The sequence below is a fragment of the Phycodurus eques genome, chromosome 7 (assembly GCF_024500275.1).
Source record: "Phycodurus eques isolate BA_2022a chromosome 7, UOR_Pequ_1.1, whole genome shotgun sequence".
In the NCBI taxonomy this organism is placed as follows: domain Eukaryota; kingdom Metazoa; phylum Chordata; class Actinopteri; order Syngnathiformes; family Syngnathidae; genus Phycodurus; species Phycodurus eques.
In genome coordinates this window covers 30,795,173-30,820,309 of record NC_084531.1, presented here as the reverse complement: position 1 = coordinate 30,820,309, position 25,137 = coordinate 30,795,173, and the positions used below count along the sequence as shown (strand labels likewise).

The 25,137-nt window shown below is 47.4% G+C and overlaps 2 protein-coding genes across 7 annotated transcripts; one reads left to right on the top strand and one right to left on the bottom strand.

Annotated features, from left to right (window-relative positions):
- Positions 1-1,823: 1,823 nt before the first annotated feature.
- Positions 1,824-15,093, bottom strand: zgc:162698 (Transmembrane protein 87A-like). Of its 4 annotated transcripts, XR_009768899.1 has the most exons (22): positions 14,876-15,092; positions 14,604-14,676; positions 14,391-14,488; positions 13,910-14,029; positions 13,785-13,832; positions 13,344-13,412; positions 10,963-11,037; positions 9,620-9,764; positions 9,465-9,526; positions 8,360-8,543; positions 8,075-8,174; positions 7,897-7,990; positions 7,744-7,821; positions 7,379-7,487; positions 7,068-7,126; positions 6,842-6,945; positions 5,595-5,674; positions 5,441-5,502; positions 4,857-4,909; positions 4,745-4,775; positions 3,441-3,545; positions 1,824-2,235 (listed from the first exon to the last, which is right to left on the bottom strand). XR_009768899.1 is itself a non-coding variant. In XM_061681501.1 (21 exons), exons 1-21 carry the CDS (start codon positions 14,990-14,992, stop codon positions 3,504-3,506), a joined length of 1,794 nt encoding a protein of 597 aa, XP_061537485.1. In that variant the 5' UTR covers positions 14,993-15,093; the 3' UTR covers positions 2,413-3,503. The 4 variants fall into 4 exon arrangements, 3 of the variants coding, with proteins under 3 accessions (XP_061537485.1, XP_061537484.1, XP_061537486.1); XM_061681501.1 differs by lacking the exon at positions 1,824-2,235 and having other exon boundaries at positions 2,413-3,545; positions 13,344-13,403; positions 14,876-15,093; XM_061681500.1 differs by lacking the exon at positions 1,824-2,235 and having other exon boundaries at positions 2,413-3,545.
- A 933-nt stretch (positions 15,094-16,026) lies between these two features.
- Positions 16,027-25,090, top strand: capns1b (calpain, small subunit 1 b). Of its 3 annotated transcripts, none has more exons than XM_061682692.1 (11): positions 16,027-16,154; positions 17,062-17,111; positions 17,191-17,227; positions 18,811-18,903; positions 22,315-22,372; positions 22,703-22,767; positions 22,855-22,923; positions 24,349-24,427; positions 24,509-24,625; positions 24,775-24,833; positions 24,916-25,090. In XM_061682692.1, exons 2-11 carry the CDS (start codon positions 17,065-17,067, stop codon positions 24,940-24,942), a joined length of 651 nt encoding a protein of 216 aa, XP_061538676.1. In that variant the 5' UTR covers positions 16,027-16,154; positions 17,062-17,064; the 3' UTR covers positions 24,943-25,090. The 3 variants fall into 3 exon arrangements, with proteins under 3 accessions (XP_061538676.1, XP_061538677.1, XP_061538678.1); XM_061682693.1 differs by lacking the exon at positions 16,027-16,154 and adding an exon at positions 16,161-16,553; XM_061682694.1 differs by lacking the exon at positions 16,027-16,154 and adding an exon at positions 16,568-16,948.
- Positions 25,091-25,137: the final 47 nt, after the last annotated feature.

Genomic DNA, 25,137 nt, shown 5'->3' with positions numbered 1-25,137 from the left:
TATTGACAGCCGTTATGCTTTGTAGCCAGCCCCCCACCCATCCAGGTAGATTGGACTCCAGTACATAGACTGCTCCAGCAAATAGACGGACCCCCCCCCCCCCCAACAAACAACACTGCGACGTCTCCGGCTGTGTGTTGAGTGTTTCAACTGTTCTGTCGTGGACATGATGATGATGACGATGATGTAAAGACAAAAAACAAATCTGATTTGATTCTTTGTCCTCTTTTGTAAAGCACATTCTGTCAATGTTTGTTCCTCTGCAGTCACTTACACTCCCATGACAATGACGATGTTTTTGTTGGTCTGCTAGCAAAAAAAAACAAAAAAAAAAAACTCAAGGAAAACAAATTATTCATAAAATAAATACAAAAATAGTACAATAAAGACAAAAATCTAACAAGTCAAACTCTGGTGTGGAGTTGTGTTTATTTTGGGCCACGTCCAATGGGATGGGGGGGGGCGGGGCTAATTCAGGGGAGAGCGTTGGGCTGCGCCGCCATTGGGCGCTCATTAATCCACGTATCGATAATCTCATCCTTTTACATAACCGTCGCAATAATAGCGGATTTCTTTGTATTAAAGTCGGCGCGCGTGCGTGTTGTGATGAAGAAGCACGACGGCCCGACATTATTACCACCGCACGCTTGACATTTTCTGTGGAAAAAAAGTTTTGCATTATAACCAGCGTTGGGAAGATGACTTTTTAAATGTCGTCGGTTACAGTTACAAGCGACCCTGTTGAAAATGGAATCGTGGTGCAACGGTGTCAATGACTTTCTCAAAGTATTTCTATTTTGAGGAGTTTTCGTCATTTGGAATGAACGCATCAACAGGACACAAAAGTGGATCAAAGGAATAGATCGTTAGTTTGGAATTAACCACGTTTGTTCTTTAACTGAATAATAAATTGATAACAAAACACGATGGAATGGAAACGCGTAGTAAAAACGTGTACAGTATGTGTGCGGCACATGGAAAACACACCATGTTGACCTAAAGACAAACGTCGTCTGTTTAGCGTGGTCGTCGGGATTGTTTTTACATTATCCGTGCAACATTTCAATGACTTTGCCAAAACTTTATCGAAAAACATCGTTTCAATAACCTTTCCATGACCTGGAAAATTTCTTTTCAATTTCCCTAACTTTTCCAGGTTTTCCATGACCCTATGAAGCCTAAAGCTCGCAAAAAATAAAAGTAAATCAATTGTCCGATCGGCGATTTGCATCCGTTAAGGCACCGCAGCACTGCTCCGGAGACATCGTCCAATTGGCACGACATGGAGCTTGAGCCCAAACTTTGCAATTCTCTGTGCGGTAGCGCACAGAGAATTGCAAGGTCCGCTTTGGGAAAGTGCCGAAAAACAAACGAGCTCGCGTTCAGCGATGGTCAGCAAACTCACCGGCGCCCCCTCCCGCGTTAACGCCACGCGTGCCACCGGTGCCGATGGTGGCGTCTCGGCAAGCAGCCGCTGGGGAGTGTTGGGGAGAAACAACAACGATTAGAACAAAAAGTCTTGCTGAACTTCGCACTCGTTCTTCATCCAAACAGTTATTTGGTCTCTTCATCTCACCTTCATCTTTGGCTCCCTGAGGCGTCTTGGGTCCTCCTCCGCAAGACGCCAACGGCCTTTGGCTCGACTAGCGTGTCACACCTCACAACGTTTTATTGTCAAACTATCTGAGGGGATGTTCACATGGGTCATCTTCAATTACATTCCCAGAGGTAGGATGCGCCATTTTTTCTTGTAAAGGGGACGGGAGTGAATATTGATTAAAACATTTACACGAACTATGGACACAATATCACAAACATTTAGATTGATTTATTATTGATGGATTTATTGTCGACCGTAGGCGCGGCAAGGCATTTCTTGCCATGCCGCACGTTCCCCAATGGGTGGCAGTAAACTCAAGTCCATCCATTTTCTACCGCTTATCGGCGGTCGCGTCGCGGGGTCAGTAGCTTTAGCATGGACGCCCAGACTTTCCTCTCCCCAGCCGCTTCATCCAGGGGGATCCCGAGGCGTTCCCGGGCCGGCCGAAAGACGTAGTCTCTCCGGTGTGTCCCGGGTCGTCCCCGGGGTCTCCTCCCGGCGGGACGTGCCCGGAACGCCTCACCGGGGAGGCGTCCGAATCAGATGCCCGCGCCACCTCATCTGGCTCCTCTCGATGCGGAGGAGCGGCGGCTCTACTCCGAGATCCTCCCGGATGACCGAGCCTCTCCCCCTCTCTCAATAAGCGGCAGTTTGGGAAAGCGTGAACAAATCAAAAAATAATAATAATAATAATAATTAGACAATTAACCCTTGTGGAAATAAAATAACCACATAGCTTTGCCTTGGGGGAAAAGTCTGCTTCGCTTAATTAATGCTAACAACAAAGGAAAACGTCATTGACATGCTAACGGTTAGCATCGATGATTTTGGTTTTATCAGCAACTGCTAGTTGAACACAGTGGAGCAACACATGCAGACAGATAATAGAACAATACTCACAGTAACAACATGACAGGATTGGAACGGCCATTTTAACCAACAAGTTAGGAAATTGGATAATTGCTTCCAGAGAAATTGAAAAAATGGCCTTCTTGGGGAATCTTTTTGGGTGGGATTTTGCCTCGAGGAAATCCGGTTAAAAAAAGCAACAACTTCAAATCCTAGTCTAACCGACAGACGGGAGGGGGGGGGTGAGAGTGAGTGTGAGCTGTGGCCAACAGCAGCTCCTGCACGGTCTGCTCATTATGTTTGTGCTTTATTATTCTACCGGCTTTCAATCAACGGCTGAAAAGTGCATCGGCGACGGTACTTCTCCTTTCCCACGTGCGAGGGCATTACTGTAAGTACAGTGGCGCACTGCATATTTGCATTTCGCCATTTGCGCATTCACCAATTCTCTAATTTTTTGGGGGGGGAATCTATCCCCGTTATATGTGGAACCCTCCACACACACACACACACACACACCGCTTATTTGCAGTATAAATCACTTTGCTTATTCACATTTATTTCAGGCGGGGGAAAAAAAATGAATTTTTAATTTCTATTTTTTTGTGTCTGTGCTGGTTTGGAGTGTGAAGAAATCACAACTGCAAAAGAAGAACTTTTTAAGAAGACATTTTTAGTCATGACAGCAGAAAAGTGATGATCAATAATAATCGTGAGTGAGGGATGCTGAATGAAAGTGAAAGGAGGTTTCTAAAGACACGCCGCTATGATTTTGAGCAGTCCATACGCAAGCCCGAGCACAACACAAAAACACACACGCACGACAGCAGTGCTGCCATGGCAACGGCATACACAACATGATATTGTTACATGCAAAGAAGCTGTCAAAATATGGCGGTGTGTGTGTGTTTAAGTACATAAATATAAAAAGGATTTGTGTGGTAAAAAAAAAAAAAAAGCCACGGTGAGTGTTCGTCCAGTTGACGCTTACAAAGCTCATAAAGTTGGAGATCGGTCACACAAACGTCGCTTTCCTCTTCCGTCCTCAAAGGCGTCACTCCATCTTGGACATCTCGAACTTGGTCGTCATGGTTTCCTGACGCGCAAAGCAACAAGATCAAACGTCCACACTAAACAACTTTTTAAGTTTACGTCTTTGACGGACGGCTGCTGGAGTGCGAGTATGTATGTTGTTGTGATAGTTCATCAAATCAATAATCATGTAAAAAAACAACAACAACAAACAGTCTTTGTGAAAGAGAAATCAGAACACATTTCCTATTTTCCCACAATGACACATTTTTCACCCTAGAATTGGCCTCATTCCCAATGAGACATTCCACAGCGTTCCCATTCTACGTGATCGCTTCCGCTTCGGCGTTTCACCGTTCGCAGGCAAATTGCCTCGTCTCGTTCTAGTTTGACGTGCAGCGCGACGATAAGACACGCGCGTTACATAAGAGCCATGTCGGGGTTAGCCGCGTGTGGCGCAAGTCAACAACACGCAAGTTTGCACTCAGGTCAATTTATGTCCACGCGCGTCACTGACATTCGGCGACACCTCGTGACCTCAGTGACTGCTGAACGACACGGAGTAACCGTGGCAACGGCAGCTTTGGCTTTGGCGCCCCCTGATGACGGTTGCCATGTTTCCCTCTGCACGCCACACATTTTACGACGACACCGGGTGTCAAGACTTCTTACACTAGTATCACCGAAAAAAAAAAAAAAAACTCATTATGCACATTAATACTTTGCTTAAATATAGGAAAATGAAGGATTTTTTTTTTTAATTTCGATACAGTAAACCCCCTCCATCGTGGGGGTTATGTTTCAGACCGCCCGCGATAGGTGCAAACCTGCGATATAGAAATATGAATAAATAAAAAAAATGTTTGCACGACATCGTCAGCGGCACGGCGCGCGACTGGTTAGCACATCTGCCTCACAGTTCTGAGGACCGGGGTTCAAATCCCGGCCCCGCCGGTGCGGAGTTTGCATCGTTCCTCCTCCCACATCCCCAAAGGTTGATTGACGGCTCTAAATTGCCTGAAGGTGCGAATGGTTGTTTGTTTGTTTCTATGTGCCCTGCGATTGGTTGGCGACCGGTTCAGGGTGTACCCCGCCTCTCGCTCGGAGACAGCCGGGATAGGGTCCGGCGGGCCCGCGACCCGCGTGAGGAGAAGCGGTAGAGGGAACGGACGGACGGATGTACTGCATCGTGACGAATGTTCCACGTGTGGTGTTGTGCTTATCGCGCCAAGCGCGCGCGCCGCAGCAGTCGTCCAAACTCACCTCGTCCGAGTCGAGCAGGGGGGGCAGGGCGCTGCGGGCGGGAAGACGTCACATGACCGTCACGCGATTGACAGCACAACGTCACGGCGCAACATCAAATATCACCACTTACACGTCGGCCATGGACGACGGGATGTTCTCCTCCACCCATTTCAGATCTTCATCCTGGAAACAACGCGCGACACTCGATTAGGGACACCTCGGGCCACGTCCGTCATAGATCGGCTACAAATAGATTGATTAGATGAGATCACCTTTATTCCTGCCACCACGGGTACATTTGCATCGTTTCAGCAGCAATAGTGGCTACACCAAGTAAAAGACGCGAGAAGAAAACAACCGTTGGCACTCACGTTCACACCTACGGACAATTTCGAGTCGTCAATTAACCGAGCACGCATGTTTTGGGGATGTGCCCGGAGAAAAGCCACGCAGGCACGGGGAGAACAAACTCCTGGATAGATAAAGGTACGAAATCCACTGTATTGTATTTTAGACCATTTCTTTGCATTTGCATATTGAAGTTTGACGGTAAACTTCAGCCGGGACTGGCAGTAAACAGCTTGAAGCCTCTTTTTTCCCCCAGGAATGGTTCACCGTTGACCAAAGTGCTGCTTTTCAGGTCACTAGTATCTCAAGGCACCACCGTGTTCTGGATAATATTGGGAGCGCGTCGTGTGTGTTGCAGATATTCACCACTTTGTCGGCTCTGGCGGCACCGTTGGGTTCGTTCTTCACGCCCCTCATCTTCATGCCCTCTGCACACGCAAAACAAAACGTTTCCCATCATTTGTTGCTCACGAGCACCCAAAGACGATGACGCGCCGAGGTGAAAGAACAGATGTCTCACCGAAAGCTTCGTTCACCATGAGCTCGTCCTCCTCCTCTTCATCACTCTCCTCATCATCCACCAGAGGCCTGAATGCGTACCTGGAACACGCACACGCAAATATAAAGAAAGTACGGCCGTCCCTCGCCATATGCCTGTCGACCGCACAGCGGATTTGAAAATCGGACATATTCAATTATATCGCAGATTTTCACTGTATCGGGGGAATTCCGTGGCGATTGTTGCCATTTGGTTCTGGAACGTAAACCCCCCGCGATGAGATCAGGGACTCCCGTATAGGACAGTGATTCCCAGCCTTTATCGAGCCAAGGCACATATTTTACCTTCCAAAAATCCCACGGCAAACCAACAAACAAAAATGTCAGAAGAAGTGGATACACAAGTCAATGACATACTTTCTGCCATCTCATAGAAGAGCATTTATTTGCTCTTTGTCACTATACGTTGCTGGCAAAGATAGTAGGCTTTACATGATCAAGATTTTTCTGGGCCGATCAGCGAGTTTAAAAAAAACGATAACCGATCACAAGATGAACAGAACGCCGGCATGTTTACGTACAACCGTTAATGCTAGCACGAGTTTGCTAGGCTACGTAACGTTTTGTTGCCCGCTTGCGAGCGCTATCGTATTAAAAGTACGTGAACATACCTCAAGCAATCCTTGAATGAAAGTCGCCTCCCGAGCACCGGTGACCGCCAGCGCACGCGTTTCCCCGTTTTGCTCTTATGATACGCACGGCTCGATCCGTCGTTATTGTCGTCGCCACGGTAACGAGTGCATCCGGTCACGTTAAGCGTTGACAAGATAAAGCCCAGTGGTCGTAAAAGACGAGATGCGGTGGTATCGGAATACAAGCTTCTGACATAGTGCAATTGTGAAAGAGTCAAGTTGTCTTGTAGTGTCTGATCCAGGCATTCAGCGCACGTTGTCCGTCCCACACCACCGCGGTTTTTTTTTTTTTTTTTTTTTAAATAACTCTACTGGCGGTCAAATATTTACAGTACTACGTATGTAGACACGCGACAAAGCTAAATACAAACTAGCTTTAGGATTCAAATATAACGTACACGATGGGAACGCGGAGTAAATATCTTTTGCGGACATTGATCGGATCGGCGAATTATGACAAAGCAGATCAGATCGGTGTACTGTCTAATAGATGAACAAAAATGCAATACTATTTGTAAAGGAAAGGAAGGTATCGGAAAATTAAGTGAGGTTAAAAAAATAACAATTAAAAAAAAACCTCTGGTTATTGGCCGACGGTCGCCACAGGAACATGATGACCAATAGGATGGCGGAGAACAGGAAACGCCAGAAAGCATCATCGATCCAAAGCTCACGCCAGTCCTACGCACGCGGACACACGCGCGCGCGCGCACACACACACACACACACACACTTATGGGAAAACCTATTTTGTTTTTTTTATGTTACAAGAATACATCTACTTGTGAGTAGTCCATACTTACAGACTGACATTTGGCCATCTTGAAGGTCTTCGTGGTCCAAATGATGAAGATGACTGACGCTACAGCGCGCGCGTGTACACACACACACAATACAAACTTTGAAAGCGCAGCCCTGTCCAACATACGATTACACACTCACACAAAAACAAACACGAAAGCACCAAGCCAATGACACGAACACGCCCACTTACCCTCAAACATGCAATTAAACACACACAAAAACAAAATTAGACTTACATTTACACACGATCGCACATGGACGATGAACAATTACACGCACGCACGCACACGCACACAGAGGCGTGGCCTACCGATGACAGCGAAGATGAGCGTGTTGGTGAAGTGCGTGTAGAGAGAGAGCTTGACCAGGTTCCGGCGAAGTCGGAGCAGCTTCATCGTCTGAGCCAGACTCACAAAGATGTGAGCGCACGAGGACTGACGCGTCAAGGACGGCAACGTCGGCAAGCGGGACGGGAAAAGCCTCACTTAAATGATGCGGTGTGACCAAAACGCTCAAAATCTTTGTCGGTTACTTAATTAGGTCATTACTGCGCGTCTTGATCAAGCGTACGGTACTTTTCCTCATTAAAAGAGATTACGACAAATCTTTTAGTGGTCACTGCACACGAAAGCCGAGAGAAGGGAAGGCGGCAGCACGATCACTTCGGAAGGATATCCACCAGATGACGCACGAGTCGGTGAAGGCGAGCACCACGTCACACACAAGTATACTGCCGGCGTTGTCGCCTCGATCCTGAAGGCAGACGCGGGCGATCTCGTCGCGACATCACAACGCCGAGGCCAAGACGTGCTCGCGAACGGGACTTACGGCGTCGACCCGTAGGACGCCCTCCACCACGGAGAACATGAGGTAGAGCAGGCCGACGCCCACCACGCGGTGAAGCAACGCGCCCAGCCTGGGCCTGACGGACACGCACGCGGCGTCACGTTAACGACACCTTTGCGCGAAGGACACGCCATCCGCACGCACGCACGCACCGACTCACTTGACGATGCCGTATCCCAGACTGGCGATGATGACCAACACGCGGGCCAGCGTCCTCTTGACGGCGGACAGAACCTCAGCGAACACCACCGCGCCCTGGACTGAATGAGGAACAGTGACGACAACACCGGGCAGCGCGGTCGGCTGCCTTATGGGAACATGCCACGTTGGAAAATGCCACATTGGCGTGTCCCGCGGTGCGCCGCGTTGGAACACGGCACATTAGCGCACATCCAATGTCGCGCGGCACGCGCCGTGTCGGAAGACGCCGTGTCGGCGCACCTACCGGACAAGCCGTTGTATCTGATGCTCTGAAACTCGGCGTAGTAAACGGCTTTCTCCAGCATGCCCAGGAAGATGACGCCCCCGATCCAGAACTGGATCCTGAGCAGGTCCCTCCAGTAGCACGCCGACAGCAGAAGCCACAAGAGCGCCAGCAGCACGTACGCCACGCACATCACCATGTAGAACTCAACGCCACAACACGCGCATCATTTGATCAAGAACAGTAAAACACAAAAATCCAACTCAGCAATTCTTTTGACGCCGCCTTGCTTTTCTCCGCTTAAACGTCTGTCGCGCTTCCGCTGCTCTTTTCAAAAAGGTCTTGACGATTCCAAATTTTAGCCGTTCGCGGTAAAGACGATCCTTATTGACACGGCAAATGGCGGTGGCCCGTTGAAATGAACTTTCCAGCAACAGTCAAAGCTAAAAATCGCATTTGGAAAAACTCCAAAAGTCGGGTCGCTCGTATGGTAAGGCCTGGTGCACACACAAGGCGCATCTGCGACAGACGCATAAACGAAGATATAAAAACAAAAACAACTTGAAAAGCATTTCATAGTTTTGGTGCTATTGTGTGTGTGAACACCACACACACAAAATTCTGCTCCACCACCGATCGCAAAGTCTCACACGATCGCGCCAAAACGAAGGAGAAACACTTCCGGACGTGCGCCGACGTTTCTGAAGGTTGCCGGAGCGGGAAGCCTTGTAGAACGGCAATGTTCTTAAAAAACTACTTCTTGCCGTCTGGGGAAGCCACCCTTATGCAAAAAAAAAAAAAAAAAAAAAAAAAAAAAAAAACACATCGGTGAGACGTTTATTTTTACTTTCCTTCCCTTCAGTTGAGCCAGGGTGCTTCTTTGAGCGCTACATTCCGTTCTACGTCACAATTCTCAATGTCGTGACTCGGGAGACGTCTGCGTCCCCCCTTCGCGTCAAGCGTTTCCTTTGTAAATATTGAACGCCTTCGTTATTTAAGATCGTCGGGCCCCGAGCCCGTTTCGGACCCCAACATCGTGACGAATCCGCTCCTAACGCACCTCGGACCTGAGGCGGTTACCGCTCGACCGGGAAAAACACAGCGAAAAACTCAATAGTGTTCTTACCAGCATGAGCGGCCATTCTGAGGCCGAGATGTAGTCGTGAGGTCCTTTCATGCTCACCTGAACTGTCAACACACACACACACACAGAGCACGGGTGAGCACGCACGCACGCGCACAGGCGGGCGGCGAGGAGCGTGCACGAGCGCTTGTACTCACGCCGCAGGTTCCAGGGGCCCGGGGGGCCGCGGGCCGGGTCGGGAGCCCGGTTCTTCTCTTTGACCTCGCGGACGCTGAGCAGGAACACGTACGGACCGTCCGCCCAGCTCTCAGCCACCGCATCGAAGTGCGCACGTGAGGCGGCCTGGAAAAACGACGGCGCGCACGTCAACGACTCGCAGTGACGACATCCGACGCGAGCGCAGATTAGGGTGAGATGAAACCATCTCGTCACGTCAAGACAGGATGAGAAGATGAGACGGAATGAGATCACGCTCATCGGTCAAATTAGAGCGTGACGTACATTGAAAACGGCAGATGAAAAGATGAGATAACGTTAAGATTGTGGGAAGGATGGTGAGATACAAAATCAGATGAAAGCAGCAGATGAGATGAGAGGAGGATGAAATTGACATCAAATGAGATCAGGAAGACCGTAAAATGAAAGAAACGCGAGACAAAACCAGACGGGAATTCAGGATGAGCTCAAATCAAGATGCGATGAGAAGATTGGACAAACGGGAGATGAGAGGATGAGATGAGATCAAATGAGAGCAGGATGTAACGAGGTTAAGATCAAATCTGGAGGACGTGAGATGGGAAGGATCTGGATGAGGCGGGAAAGCTGACACGGCAAAGATGAGATCGAGTCGGGATCATCACATGATGATGATGATGATGACCAAATGACGGCAGAAGTTGAGACGCAGTCCTGCTCGCCATTATGGGCGCCCCTTCCTTTTTCGTACAGCCGATATAATACTCGTTGAAAGGCTCCAAACGTTTCTTCTACCCATCTCGAAGCTTTTTTGCACTTTTCTCCCACTGTTCCTTTGCAATTTGTCAAGCTCAAGATTTCAGCTCCCCCGAAGATGTTTCATTGGCTTGAGATGAGGACTCATTGACGGCCATTGTTCTTTTTCAACATTCACGTGCACTTTGGGACGTGCGCTTCGGGTCTTTGTGTCGCCGGAAGACCCGCGATCTTCGCCTCGAAGCGGGTTTTCTTACGCCGGGTAAGACGTTTGGCTCTCAAATCTCGATCATTTTCTGATTTCACGATACATGTGATCCAGTCGAGGCCTCCGGTACCAGATGTTGGAAAGCAGCCCCGCAGCATTACGGATCCTCCGCCATGCCCGACTGTTGGCAGGGTGTTATTTTCCTAAATGCGCCATCTGTAAACATACTGTTTGTTTGCTTTGCCAAAAAGCTCTTTTTTTTCCCCCCCCATCTGTCCATAAAATATTGTTTATCATTGGCTCTTTTGTATCAAACACGTTCTCCAAAAGAATATCTTGTTTTACTCAATTCTTTTCTTCAGGAGAAAACATCAAGCCGACCTGTTTGTGAGGAACGTCGGAGTCTCCCGCAGAAGTCGGCGTCTTCTTCTGCTCGTCTGTCTCTCCCGCAGCCGGCTGGAGGACGAGGAACAAATTGGTCACGTAATCAAATGTTAAATTAGTTAAAGTTAAATTAGGGCCTGACCGATGAATCGATAAAAATCGGCCGGTACTAGCACTTTTCAAATCGGCAAACATTCTCGTCTTTTGTCATTTTAAGATCATCTTTGCAAAGAGAGAGAGAGTCGAGAGAGGTTCCGGTTGCTTCGCGTCTCTGCGGAACGCAGAAGAGCAACGCGCAGTTCAACGAAAATGAGGGGGAGGTGAGGAACGAAGACACACCGACCGATTCACAAAGTTCTCTTATCTGGTCCTTGAGAGAAAATGGAGGCGGGTGCAACCACAGGGACAGGATGACAGAAGGGAACAAACAATGAAGCTACCAAGTACATTTGAAAAAGTAACAAAAACACACAAAACTATGAGATAAGATAAAAAGTATAGACTAGATTTTGTCATAACACTGTACAGTTGTGCTCAAAAATATTGGAACTAGCCATGACTGTATAATAAGACGATGCTTTCTTGTCTTGACTGTCTACATTATAGAGACCCCCTTAAATGTTGCACTCTTTGTTATATTGCAGCCATTTGTTAAAATCATTGAAGTGAATTTTCCCCCATTAATGTAGACACAGCACCCCATACGGACAGAAAAAACGCAATTGTTGAAATTTTTGCTGATTTATGAAAAAAGAAAAACTGAACTATCACACAGCCAGAAGTATTCAGACCCTTTGCTCGGTATTTAGTCGACGCACCCACCCATGAGTCTTTTTGGGATTGATGCAACATCTGGATTTGGGGATCCTCTGCCGTTCCTCCTCGCAGATCCTCTCCAGTTCTGTCAGGTTGGACGGTGAATGTTGGTGGGCAGACATTTGCAGGTATTTCCAGAGATGTGATGCTGCCACCGCCGTGCTTCACTGTTGGGACCGTTATCGGACAGATGATGAGCGGTGCCCGGTTTTCTCCACACCTGCCGCTTAAAATTATGGCCAAAAAGTTCTGTCTTGGTCTCATCAGACCAGAGAATCTTATTTCTCACCATCTTGGAGTCCTTCCGGTGTTTTTGAGCAAACCCCATGCGGGCTTTCATGCGTCTCGCACCGAGGAGAGGCTTCCGTCGGGCCACTCTGCCATAGAGCCCCGACGGGCGGTGGGCTGCGGCGATGGCTGACTTTCTAGAACTTTCTCCCATCTCCCGACCGCATCTCCGGAGTTCGGCCGCAGTGATCTTTGGGTTTTTCTTGACCTCTCTCACCGAGGCTCTTCTCCCCCGATCGCTCCGTTTGGCCGGACGGCCGGCTCTAGGAAGGGTTCTGGTCGTCCCAAACGTCTTCCGTTTAAGGATTACGGAGGCCACTGTGTTCTTAGGTGTTCTTAGGAACACAGTGGCCTCCTTTGTAACCTTGGCCAGCTCTGTGCCTTGCCACAATTCTGTCTCTGAGCTCTTCAGGCAGTTCCTTTGACCTCCTGATTCTCAATTGCTCTGACATGCACTGTGAGCTGTAAGGTCTTATATAGACACGGTTGTGGCTTTCCTCATCAAGTCCAATCAGTATAAGCAAACACAGCTGGAGTCCAATGAAGGTGGAGAACCATCTCAAGGATGATCAGAAGGAACGGACAGCACCAGAGTTCAATCTATGAGTGGCACAGCAAAGGGTCTGAATACTTGCGACTGAGTGCTATTTCAGTTTTCCTTTTTTAATATATATATATATATATATATATATATATATAGAGAGAGAGAGAGAGAGAGAGAGAGAGAGGTCTTAACCAAGATCAAAAGCCAGGATGTCCACGTTATTCTTCGCAAAGCAATTTATATAGCGCATTTCATACACAAGCTAACTCGATGTGCTTTGCATGATTAATAACTTTGATTAAAAAAAAGATAAAAACGATGTACAGTGCAAGAAAGATCATTTAAAAGTGCAAATGCTCTAAATCGAAGCTTTAAAACTGTATTGAAAGACTTTGAAACTCGACTTGTGTTGGCAACGTACCCCATTTGGCTAAAAGCCGCCTCACCGTGTTTGAGTTTCCCCTTTGTGCTGCAGGGCCGAAACCGTCCGGCGATGTAGAGCGCTCATGCCGACAGATTTCACGTCTCGGACTTGAAAATCGATTGTAACGCAGACTGGGACCCAGCGCAGAGACTTTTAGAAATGGAGTAATTAGTTGCGACCGCTTCGATCCGGTCAGAACCCGAGCCGCAGCGTCTCAGTCGCATTTGTTTTCTGCCAAATATCAGAATCGGCTGAAAAAGATCCAGATCAGTCAGGCCCCATTAAAAACCATCGCACCGTTCTCACCTTCGCTTTTGGAAGCTCCGCCTCTTTGCGCTTCCTGCCGGGGGTCTTCTCTGTGATTGGCTGAAAAGTCTGAGCATTTGAGAGCATCAAAAGGAGAGACGGGCCAATCTCCGAAAGTTGCGATGTTTTGTTGTTTGGAACATTTATAATTTGTCGTGCACTTGAACGCATTCAATATTTAAGATGGTCAGGTCCAACACTCTTAACACACACGTCAGACCTAAAGCTCATCTTATCGGCGAATTCATTCTATTAGACACAAGATAGTGTAGCGCTCGCCGTCCTCGGTCGGTAAGGGAAAGAAAAATAATAATAATCGGGACAAAACCGGCACGATGGTCTTAAAGTGTGTAGCGGGCCTTCGTCCGCACGCTGTTGTGTTGTGCGGTACGAGTGCAGACAAGTGTCGTAGTTGTGCGCTTGTTTACTTTTGTTTCTTACCTGCAATTCAGTCAGTCGAGTTTTCACGTCAAACGCATTCAGACCGAACTGTGGCGACAAAAACATCACGTTTACGGTCGCCCACCCGCTCACGGCGGGCGAGAGTGCGTGCGCGTGCGCCTCACTATGTTGGGGTCCACACGTGGCTGGCAAGTGACGAGCGGGTACTGATGGAACACGAAGAAACCACTTCCTCCTCCCGGATTCACCTCGGCGGACCCGAAGTACCGTTCCGCTCGTGTCGCCTGGACGCACGCGCCGAGAGAAACGCACACAGTGTTGCGGAGTAAACCAAGTACGTGTGACCAGATGACATCATTTCATGACAAAACGGATGTCAAGAAATTACACTCGCTTTGGCAAATTGCCATGGTTACAACTTGAGTAACAGTTGGAAAAATTGCTGGAAAATTCCCCTTTTTTCCCCCCATATCACATTCACTCAAATTAAGAACAATCATCAAAACCTAATTTCCTGTAATGTGTTATATTAGTTTGAGAACGTCATTCAAATAGTTACACTACTAACTATTCCATTTTCAAGCGTGTAACTTGCAATTCTAGCCCACGACATCTCCAAAATCATCTTGGCAACATTGCACGCACGTCCACACCGAAGACTTCATCGTAGCACCGTGAACTCCTCAGGTACCACGAGACGTTCAAGTGCACTGGGGAAGACGAGTTGCAGCTCTCTGCCGCCACTGGACGAACACACACGCGAACACACACGCGCACACACACATACACGAACACACGCACGACTGTGAATTCAAGCCAAGCCAAGACGTGCGCGTGTGTGTGTGTGTGTGTGCATACATTTAAGATGGATGATGCTGTTGTTGAACAGAGTTTTAGCAAAGACGAAAAGGTTGTGCTTCCTCAAAGTGTCCTGGAAAAACGTACACGCGCGCGCGCACACACACACACACACACACACACACACACACACACAGTTAGCTGACGTGTTACGTTCAAGTCGCTCAATTGTAAGCGACCAAGTTGTTTCAATTGATTTGGAGGCGTGCGTGCGTGCGTGCGCGCGCGTGGCCGCTACGTCGCCAACCGTGTCGACACCACAGCAAACTCACACTGTCCACGTTCAGGACCCATTTGCCGGGTTCCGACACCGCGCAGCTCGGCCCGTGGAGTGCGGACACGAGCAGCAGGAGGAGCGTCCCGGACCGCAGCGCCGCGCAGGCCGCCATTTGAGCAACAGGCCAGTTGAAAGCGCTCGAAAAAGTCCACCGACGCGTTGGAGCTCACCTTCCTGCTTCCGCTACGTCACTAAGATCAAGTCGAGCGCCTACGTCATTAGCTGGCGACATCCAAATTAGAACGCCACGAGGACAAAAAAATAAAAAGGCTATCGGGACTTGAAACTTATGGACCCATTACAAATGGTTTTATTTTGATTTTAAATTGTATTTGTATTATTCCTTTGTTTTGTTTTTTGTTTAAACAAAATGTACACATTGTACTGCATATCATATACTGTAGGTTATGTTTTTGGTGTTTTTGTTTTGTTGTCAGGTTTGGTCATCTTTGATGACGCCACGACACCCTTAACCGCCCACACACGAGATATTTAAAATATATAAAATATATATAATAAATAATTATTATATATATATATATATATATATATATATATATATATAATATTTTAATATATAAATATATATATATTTTTAATATATAAAAATATATATTTTAAGATATAAAATATATCTTAAAATACAATTCTAAAAATGGTACAAATAATTTTTAAAAATGATCCAAATAAAATGAAAGAATAGGAAAGAACGTCACTCCTAACATGTTGCCTCAAAACAAGCTGAACGCATATAGAGGCGAATATGAATTTCTTGGCATCGTTCCATCCATGACTCATTTACGATGATTGCTGCTGCTGTTACAGTATTTCAAGTTCGTTCACTGTTGTTGTAGTTGCCCGCGGGGGCCCGCAGAGGGCGAGCAGTCACGACTTTCCACGCGACGCGGATCTTGCCGCTGACGTCAGAGCCCTTTACGCGCCACCATCCGCGTACGTCGGTGCGCGTGCACGGACGCAGAGTCGCAACGTGACCGCAGAGTGGCTTTTGCTGGGCTTTTAGCCGAAATCTCTCAAATGTCTTTGGCAATCCTGCTCAGACTTGTCGCGGAGCCGGTGTGCGTTAGGACCCGGGGACCGAGCGGCCGCACCTCGTCTCGACGCGCGTGCGTGAGCGGGTGGGCGGGCGGGGGCGCGCGCGGTTCTGGGCGTGTTTGCTGCTGATGCATTGAAAAGGAACTTGGCTCGCCCGAGGAGGACTTGACTTTGGACCTTGTGCCCGCTTGCAGCTCCCGTGTTCGACTCCACTCAACGGCGTAAGGAACACGCCACTGTCATACGTCGTCGCGACCCCGCGGGCGTCCGTCCGCCCGCTTCCCGTCTCCACCTGGGGAAAGTTCCGTTCAGCATCAAGCGAAGGCGGCCGGAAGGAAAACATCCTTGCTGCTCTTTGCGTGCATGCCATTTCTTTATTTGAGGCGCAGAATGTGCTGATCGTTGTTCCGACATCGATAATGGAGTGGAAAAGGGCCGATTTGTGGATTGCATGTTTTGCGGCAGTGTTCCTAATGAAGGGACCAACGTGTCAGTATTTTTCCAATTGAGTGTTCGACATTCAGGACGTGTTTTATGTGGTTGGGAGCAGTATAAACGAAACGCAATGAAATGAGGGCTGCAAGAATAATCGTTTATCAAGTTAATTGACAACAATTTTGGTAAGCAATCGTTTCGAGATGTAAAATGGTTGAAATTGTAGAAATGTCAGCCTCTCAGCAGTAAATATTCGCCAATTTCTGTCGTCCTCCGTGAAAGCAAAGCGATGATGTTTGGGTTTTTTCAAAACAAGACATTTGCAAATCCCTGCTTTTACTTTGGAAAACGGCGATGGGCATTTTTGCCGATTTTCTGACCGACACTAAACCAGCAACTCAATTGTAATTTATTCATGTTTGTGCGTTTTCTGCAATTTTGAAGAAAAAAAAAAATCCCGTTTTTAAATAAACGGATGGAACTTCAAAAATGTTTTTTAATCCGATTTATCAATTCATTAATTTCTTTTTTTAAAAGCAAGCGTTAGTTGCAGCACTAAATCAAATCCTAACTCGCAGAGGTAAGCACACAAAATACGGCATAAATATAACAGTACTGTCGCGGTAAATATGGTTGTGTATTATTAATGTCCTATTGCTGATGTTGGTGTTGTTGTTGTTTTTTGTATTTCAGAAGATGAATTTCGCGAAACACTTCATCAGTGGCATCCTGAACGTCGTCAGGTGAGAATCCCGTCGGACCGGTTTGTTTGTTAGCCGTCGCTGTGCCAAGCTCCGCTAACGCCCGCCGTCCTTCCCGCAGCAACATCGATCCGAGCATCTTCACCCCTTCAGATCCAGTGAGTGAGTGAGCGTGAGCGTGAGCCTGCGCCTGCGCGTGTGGCCGATTCATTCGACTCTTCCCACAATGCAACGCTCTCCTAAGAGCCCGCCCACCGCCGAACGCCTCGATGAGCCGGGTTGCTAGTATCCCCGGCAGCTAGCAAGCCACGTTCGCAACATTAGCGTGACGAGAAAAGTCAAACGTTGCCGAACGGCCGCTCGCTAGCGTCTGCGCCAGCTCGACGAGAGCGAGTCGGCACAACGCGCGACCCGGAAGAAAAAAAACGTATCGCCTTGAGATCCGAGTGACCCGATCTACGCGTTTGTCGAGATACGAGCCGCCGATTGGCAGCTCGAGATACGAGCGCAGTACCGGGCCGGTCGGCTCGGCGGTTTGGCAAATAGGGAACAATTGATCAAAGGGCAGGCTGCACGTTGCTCACTGCCAATCCCGGCTGAAGTTTAGTCCGAAACAAAGACGACTACACCTGGTGACTTGAAAAGGACCAAATCGTGTTGCCTAGCTTAATGCTAAGATACATGGAAAATGCAATTGCCATGCTAACAGTTAGCATGGTTGCAGTTTTAACACCTTTTGAAGCCACGAGACGTTTGAACACAAATGGTGGAACATCACACGTAGACAGATAATATGACAATACTCGCAGGCATATATTCCTTATCCTCGATGTCAAATGATTAATATTGCAGCGACTTACCGAATAGCAGTCGAAGAAGTCTATTTCTCTTCGTCGTTTGTGTCCGCACGGCTGTCTTAGGAGGAAGGAAGGAGCAGCACTCGTGAATTGGATTGCAGCATTAAATCATGATCCGCAAACTGTTTCATCCTCTACATTGTATTTCATTATGTTGTTACTCTGTTTTTGTTAAGTACATAAGCGATAAGTGACGAGCTGAGCGACTTGGTCGGACTCGCTCACGAGATTAGCAATGACGTGCCCGCATTTGCGGTCGCTCTCATCATAATGCGGCGAATGAACGCACGTCGCAACGCGTTACACTTGGGGGAGGCGTGACGTTATTGAAGGGACGAACTTCGGGTGTACTCAACATGCTTTTGCTTAAACTAATGCACTCAAATATAGAAATACGAATGCATATGTTCAAAGAGGTGTAAAAGACCAGTTTGATTTAAAGCAAATGAATAGTGTTAGGAATTGGCTAATGACTGCACGGTGCATGATTTGAATTTCACGTCCGGCTGGAATATTGCTCAATACGACATTGCTCAACTGCCAGATACTTTTGTGCTCTACCGAGCATAGTTTTTCTCATGTGCTGGTTTTCTCGTTATGTGTATAATAATCCTGCATGTTTTTTTTTTTTTTTTTTTAAATCCCAAAATATATCGCAGGGTTCTATATCGAATTGCAATGTTCTTTTTTTTCTTCCTTTCAAATATTGTACAGGCGTCCATGATACGATACGGTACCATAGCTACAGTTGAGATTTTCACTTATCTGTAACACACTGTCACAACATGCAGGAATGTGTGTGTGTGTGTGTGTGTGTGTGTGCGCAGCCTAACACTGACCCTTTTGTGTGTGTGTGTGTGTGTGTGTGTGCGCGTGTGTTTCAGCCCCCTCCCCGCAGACCCCTGGCGTTCGAGGAGGCTCAGGAGAACGACGAGGAGAAAGCGTTTCGCAGAGCGTTCAAGAAGCTGGCTGGAGACGTGAGTCCCCGCAACGGGACATCAAATACCAAAAAGAGTACAAAATACGAACGGCGAACGCATACTTGACGGTTAGCGGCACAAACGCCGCTAGCTAACCGCTACACAGAAATGTTCACTACTTAACATTGCGTAAACCGCCGTAATAACGCACAGGCTATTGTTAGCACGCGCGCTTAGTTGTGCGTCGCTATTCACTTGCCGTACAACCTTCTGATCTTGGGCGCGTGCAAGCTTTTCGCTCCTCCGGCCATTGGGAAGTTAACACGCACGCACAAATCGCGTGAACCGGAGCGCTCGAATAGCACTAACACGAAACCAAAACATGCCCAAATTGAATAGATGAACCCTCGATGGGGCACTCGCGGGAATACTTCAATTTTTCAATTTTTCCTTGAATAGAATTCCTCTCTCTTTTTTTTCGTGCATTTATGGGTCATTTTTATATCCTATTTGATCAAGAACGGTAAAGACACGGCCCACGGAATTTGAAAATCAATTCTTCTGCAATTAATGGCAGTTGTTATCCATCAAAGGTTCAGAATTGTTCCTAAGAAGAAAAAAAACAAAAAAAGTCAACCTTGACACTTATTACGATTGTATAAAGACAAGAATGTAATGGATGCGTCTTTCCCGTTATGGGCCACCGCCATTTGCTTCGTCAATAAAGATCGCCTCTCGGATGAATGCCCCAAATTTGAAATCATCACGAACGTCTCGAAAATCCGAGCAAGCGTGGGCGACGTTCGCCCGGGGAAAAGCAAGGCAAGCGTAAAAATGGCTACGTTCACTTTTTTCTTTTCTGGTCTTGTCTTGTCTTTTTTTGTCAAGTGTCGTTACTGTTATGAAATTCCAAAATGGCCCATATGTTTCGTGACAGTATGTCTACAATAGGACAAAAAAGTACAAATAGGCAAGCACACGCAACAGTGGATCAATAAGTACACATAAGTACACGCAAATCTGTGACAATGGAAGGCATTCGATTCCATTCTATCAAAACAAGGTCAATCGGCAACAACGCAATCTTCAGGTTAGCGCTCTTATTTTGAAAGTCAAACCGACACCACTTCCGGCGGCAGACTGACACACTAACTTGCAGCGGGGTCGCTCGTCCCAAAAATGAGACAAATGCGTCGAAAATGAATACGTCTTTACAGCACCTCAATTATAAAGATGAACATACCTCCTTAACCAATCGGAGACTTCGGCGATATGAGGCAGCCGCCACACGTAGCGCACGAAGCGGGAGCGACGGGTTGGATTTGAGGGGGACCGCCGCGGCCCCTCTCGCTCCGGCGTATAGCCGCGGTCCCGCTACACGCGTAATCACCTGTCCGTCACACAACCGCACTGAGACGTCGACCAGTCATTTTTTGATGATATGAAAAGAAATCATACCATCTCATTCAGGTGCACACGGCACTTTTTTCAAGTTTGTGTGTTTTTTTTTTTTAAAGATTAGGTTTCGGTTGTAGTTCTATTTTAGTTTTATGATTCATCCATTTGTTTTCTCTCGGTTCATACGAAGCGGCCGTTTTGCAAATCTCGAACAACTTATGAAAAAAGAGGCTTCATCCTGTTTACTGCCACTCCCAGCTGAAGTTGACTGACAAAGCGTTTGAGGCATCTGAAGGCTTGAACTACTCCCCTCCCCCCCACCAAATGTTTGTGCATTTGCACCATCCGGAATGTCAGTAGGGGATGATGAACTCTTCCTTTTTGTCCTTCATCACATTTCGGTGTCAAGTTGTGTTCGTCGAGCACGCGTCCGCCTTTGTCCGCCCGCGCCTCTCGGTTTCCTGACATTCCGAAGTACGCCCTGCTCTCGGATTGCAGCTCCATCGCGTCGGACCGGTTCTTCTGCTTCTTCCTGTCACACCGCACGCGCGCACACTAGCGCTAACCTCCAATGTAGTAAAAACGAGAAACTCAGGAAGGAGACGAGGCGGCTCGTAGACCGATATTCATTTGCCTTTTCGAAAACGTGACGCAATTGTCCACGTCTCGTTGTGAAACGCTTGCGGAGAACCTTACAGCAAACGCCAAGCTGATTTGTATTGATCTGTAACTTGCTCATCCTAATGTAAATTCCCGTCTCATCAAACCTGTCAAAAAAGTTCCGATTTGTAAGTCTGCACTGTCCCAGGAAAGAGTCTCTGGAAAATTCAAATTCCACTTGATGTCAAATTGGGCTGAATGCGGCCCCTGAATTCAACAGACTTGTCAAATACCTGCATTCACTTGCTTGCACTTACATTCTGAAAAAAAAATTTAAATCTTGTTTTTAGTCATACAAGAAAGCTATGAGGAAAAAGGTTGTAATTTCAACTCTTATTAATCTGTGTTTTGATTTACACATATGCAATTTACAGATGACAGTGGATCTGCAGGTCCATCTCAATAAAAAAAAAAAAAAATATATATATATATATATATATATATATATCAAAAAATTCAAATTTGTCGAGACGACGTACCCAAATAAATTGTGCAACAGAAGCCCGCAGATGTGATCGATTGTTGTCCAATCTGCAGGGGAATTGCGTGAGGCTTCAGGCTATGTCACATTTGCATTTTCCAGCTAATGAATCACATCTCAAGTCATCTGCAGGCTTCTGTTGCATTATTTATTAAGGTATGTCATCTCAATGAATTACAATAAATATATTCTCATCTATTAAGATGTGCCTATAGTTTTTGCAAGATTCCGTGCCTGAATATGTATGTGAATACAAAATGTAGCATCAGTGCGACCTCCAGTGGAGAAAATTAGCAACAACAGGTACTTGTTTTACACTCGAATCATCCTCACGGCCCGCGGGCCGTACCTTTGACACCCTTGTTAAATTTGGATCTCGGGTGTCCAACTTGCAAATGCGATGGGCCCGATCGGTTACAAAATGAGGCTTTGCCGAGTCTGTTACCGCGGTGACGGACTTGGCCGGCTCATCGAGACTCGGGGTTAGCGTCCTCGAGAGTCGTCACGTGACCCGCTTGACCTCCGCTGCCGGTCGCTGGACGTCCTCCCTGGCATTCCGACACACGGGTGGCGCACGTGCGACTTCGTGCTAGTGTGCCACAAAATGTGTGTGCGCGCGCATGTGTGTGTGTTCGTTCGTTCATATGAGCATCACGTTAATGTAAACAAGCAAGAGTGTGTGTGCATGTGTTTTGTGGTAGTTTGTGTTTTTGTTTGTATGCGTGTGTGTCGTTGTATGTGTGTGTGAGAGACTTTGTGGTACCGTGTGTGTTTTGTGTCAGTACTCTGTGTGTGTGTGTTTTTATGTGGTAGTCTGTTTGTGTGTATTTTTTGTTTGTGTGTATATTTTATCGGAGTTGTTTTGTGTGTTAACTCCCAAATATGTCAGTTTGTAATAATGTGTGCATGCGTGTTTTTGCGTTGTTCAGGACATGGAGGTGAACCCCAAAGAGTTGATGGACATCCTCAACCAAGTTCTCACCAAACGTGAGTCAAACATGCGTGCGCGCGCACACGTTTATACAAGTCGTGCTTAGCTAACGAGCACATGCTAATGTGTGGTAGTGGATAAACTTCATGCTAATGTTATAAGACATGGGAGAAGCTTCCTAGCACTTGCTAAATTCAAGTCATGAAACAAGTCAGGGTAGGCTAGTGACTGCATGCTAATGTTCGGTAGTGAAAAAACTCACGCTAAACTAACGAGCATATGCTCATGTTTGGAGGATAAATAAGAAACCGGAAAGCTAACTAGCCCATGCTAATGTTCAAATACATGGGAGAAGCTAACGAGCACATGCTAATGTTTTGTGTCAGACGGAAATTTGAAGACGGACGGTTTCAGCATCGAGTCGTGCAGAAGCATGGTGGCCGTCATGGACGTATCCTTGCGCCGACGAATCGGAAACGATAACAAAAGACTGAAATGTTCAAAATGCCACATTTGCCTTTAACGCCGCCGCCTGCAGAGCGACAGCACGGGCAAGCTGGGCTTCCATGAGTTCAAGTACATGTGGAACAACATCAAGAAATGGCAGGTGAGTCGCTTGAAAATGCTCCGAGCCCTGCCAAGGAAAGGCCGCACGCCGTTTTTCCTCACTTCCAAGTGAAACGAAAGCAATCACGGCCTTCCGTCGCAAAAGGAATCTGCCTTAGCTGCCCAACAAGGTGCCTGACGTAAAATAAGCGACGTTCATACTGTCCGACCCGCTGGCTGTCCTTCAAAACACAATAAAAAAATGTCAAATCATCACATACAAGGGGACGCCAACATCTTATCAAAGCGTCGCTTTCTGTAGTTGTAATACTGAATTCTAGCACAGGCGGCGACAGAACGTGCGTATTATATCTCTAAGGACTAAAAACTCTTCAAAGTTACCTGGCCTATGTGAAAAACTAATGAGCCCCTAAATCCAAGAACTGGTTGGGCCATCCTCAGCAGCAAGCACTGAAATCAAGCGTTTTCTAGAACTGGCAACGAGTCTTTCACATCTCTGTGGAGATATTTTGGCCCACACGTCCTTGCGCAATTGTTTGAATTCAGCCAAAATGGAGGGTTTTCGAGCATGAACGGCCTTTTGAAGGTCATGCCACTGCATTTCAATCGGATTCAAGTCCGGACTTTGACTAGGCCACTCCAAAACCTTCATTTTGGTTTTTTTTAAGCCATTCAGAATTTGACTTGGTGTGTTTTGGATCGTGATCCCGCTGCAGAACCCAAGTGCGCTTCAGCTTGAGGTCACAAACTGATGGCTGAACATTCTCCTTTAGGATTTTTCTGTTAAAGAGCAGAATTTATGGTTCCGTCAATCACGGCAAGTTGTCCAGGTCCTGAAGGAGAAAAGCAGCCCAAGGCCATCACACTACCGCCACCGTGTTTGACCGTTGGTAAGACTGCTGTTCCATTTCCAGTAGATGTAACGAGACACGCGCCTTCCAAAAAGCTCAACTTTACATCTCGTCAGTCCATAGAATATTCTCCCAAAAGTCTTCATTCAGATTTTTTGCAAACACACGTAAGACGAGCCTGGTCAGCAGTGGTTTTCACCTTGGAACCGTGGAAGCCAATCTCTTCCTGACCTGAAGTGAGGCAAGGGAGGCCTGCAGTTCGATAGAAGTTGTCCTGGGTGCCTGCGTGACCTCCTGGATGAGTCATTTTGGTTCTCTTGGGGCTTTTGTAACAGACTATTTCTCCGTGGTGGCATTTCTGGCAACTCATTGAGTTCTGGCCGACTTCATTTTGTCGAACAAGTTCTATTTAAGTGATTTCTGGATTGAAAAGGTCTGGGGGTCATCGGGCTTTGGTGTGCTTCGTGAAAATGAACCAAAAACCGAACTGGAGACCAGTTACATAGGAAACGGATGGCTCAACAATCCATGGCTGCCACCTAAAGGACACATTTAATTCCAAGGGACCTTTGAGTGCTTGCGTAGACGTGAAAGATGTTTTGGTGCTTTTTCAGGGCATCTACGTGTCTCACGACAAGGACAAATCGGGCCTCATCTGCAGCAAAGAACTCTCGCACGCCTTCAAGTCCGCAGGTGGGGCAAGTCAAACGAGCGGCCGTCGCCGCCTAGAAGTGTGAGCGTACGCTACAAGTGTGTTTGCGCGTGTTCGTGCAGGCTTCCCTCTGAACGACCAGCTGTACAAGATGATCATCCGTCGCTATAGCGACGAGCACGGCGACATGGACTTTGACAACTTTGTCGGCTGCCTGGTGCGACTGGACGCCATGTGCAGTAAGTCTTCACACACGCTTGCTCTCTCGCATACTCAATGCGCACTCACGCGTCCACTCTCTCTGTCCAATGTTATCAAACTCGCTCACTCATGCACACGCACGGATGACTCGATTATTTCACGCGTGTGTGTGCGACTGCGCACGCAGGAGCCTTCAAGACTCTCGACAAAGGAAACAGCGGCTCCATCAACCTGGACATCAAAGAGGTAAAACCCACCCCGACACGTGTGCGCGTGCCCGTGCGTTTGTGTCGCCATCTGACGTCTTCCGACCGTTTTTGGCGTCCAGTGGCTTCAGCTGACGATGTACTCGTGAAGCTTCGGCGTCGTCGTCGTCGTCACGTCCGCGGGACCGAAAGAGAAAAAAGCCGCCGTGTTGAACTTCCCGCCGCTGCCGGGTGGTGGCCCCGCAACGTGCTTTACTTTCAACTTTTCTCTCCCAATAAAAAGTCACGACCTTGAAATGGATTTGTGTTTTGTGTGTGTCGCCACGGTACCGGCAATCATAATG

What these genes read in the sequence shown, in the direction of transcription:
- capns1b (XM_061682692.1), top strand. Translation starts at nt 17,065, where the DNA reads ATGAATTTCGCGAAACACTTCATCAGTGGCATCCTGAACGTCGTCAG. An exon ending in GCACGCCTTCAAGTCCGCAG is followed by an intron (nt 24,428 to 24,508) that starts GTGGGGCAAGTC and finishes GTGTTCGTGCAG; the next exon opens with GCTTCCCTCTGAACGACCAG. An exon ending in TCAACCTGGACATCAAAGAG is followed by an intron (nt 24,834 to 24,915) that starts GTAAAACCCACC and finishes TTTGGCGTCCAG; the next exon opens with TGGCTTCAGCTGACGATGTA.
- zgc:162698 (XM_061681500.1), bottom strand. Translation starts at nt 14,992, where the DNA reads ATGGCGGCCTGCGCGGCGCTGCGGTCCGGGACGCTCCTCCTGCTGCTC. An exon ending in CCGACGTTCCTCACAAACAG is followed by an intron (nt 9,765 to 10,962) that starts GTCGGCTTGATG and finishes TCGTTTTTCCAG; the next exon opens with GCCGCCTCACGTGCGCACTT. An exon ending in CCGCCAGAGCCGACAAAGTG is followed by an intron (nt 4,910 to 5,440) that starts GTGAATATCTGC and finishes CGTTGTTTCCAG; the next exon opens with GATGAAGATCTGAAATGGGT.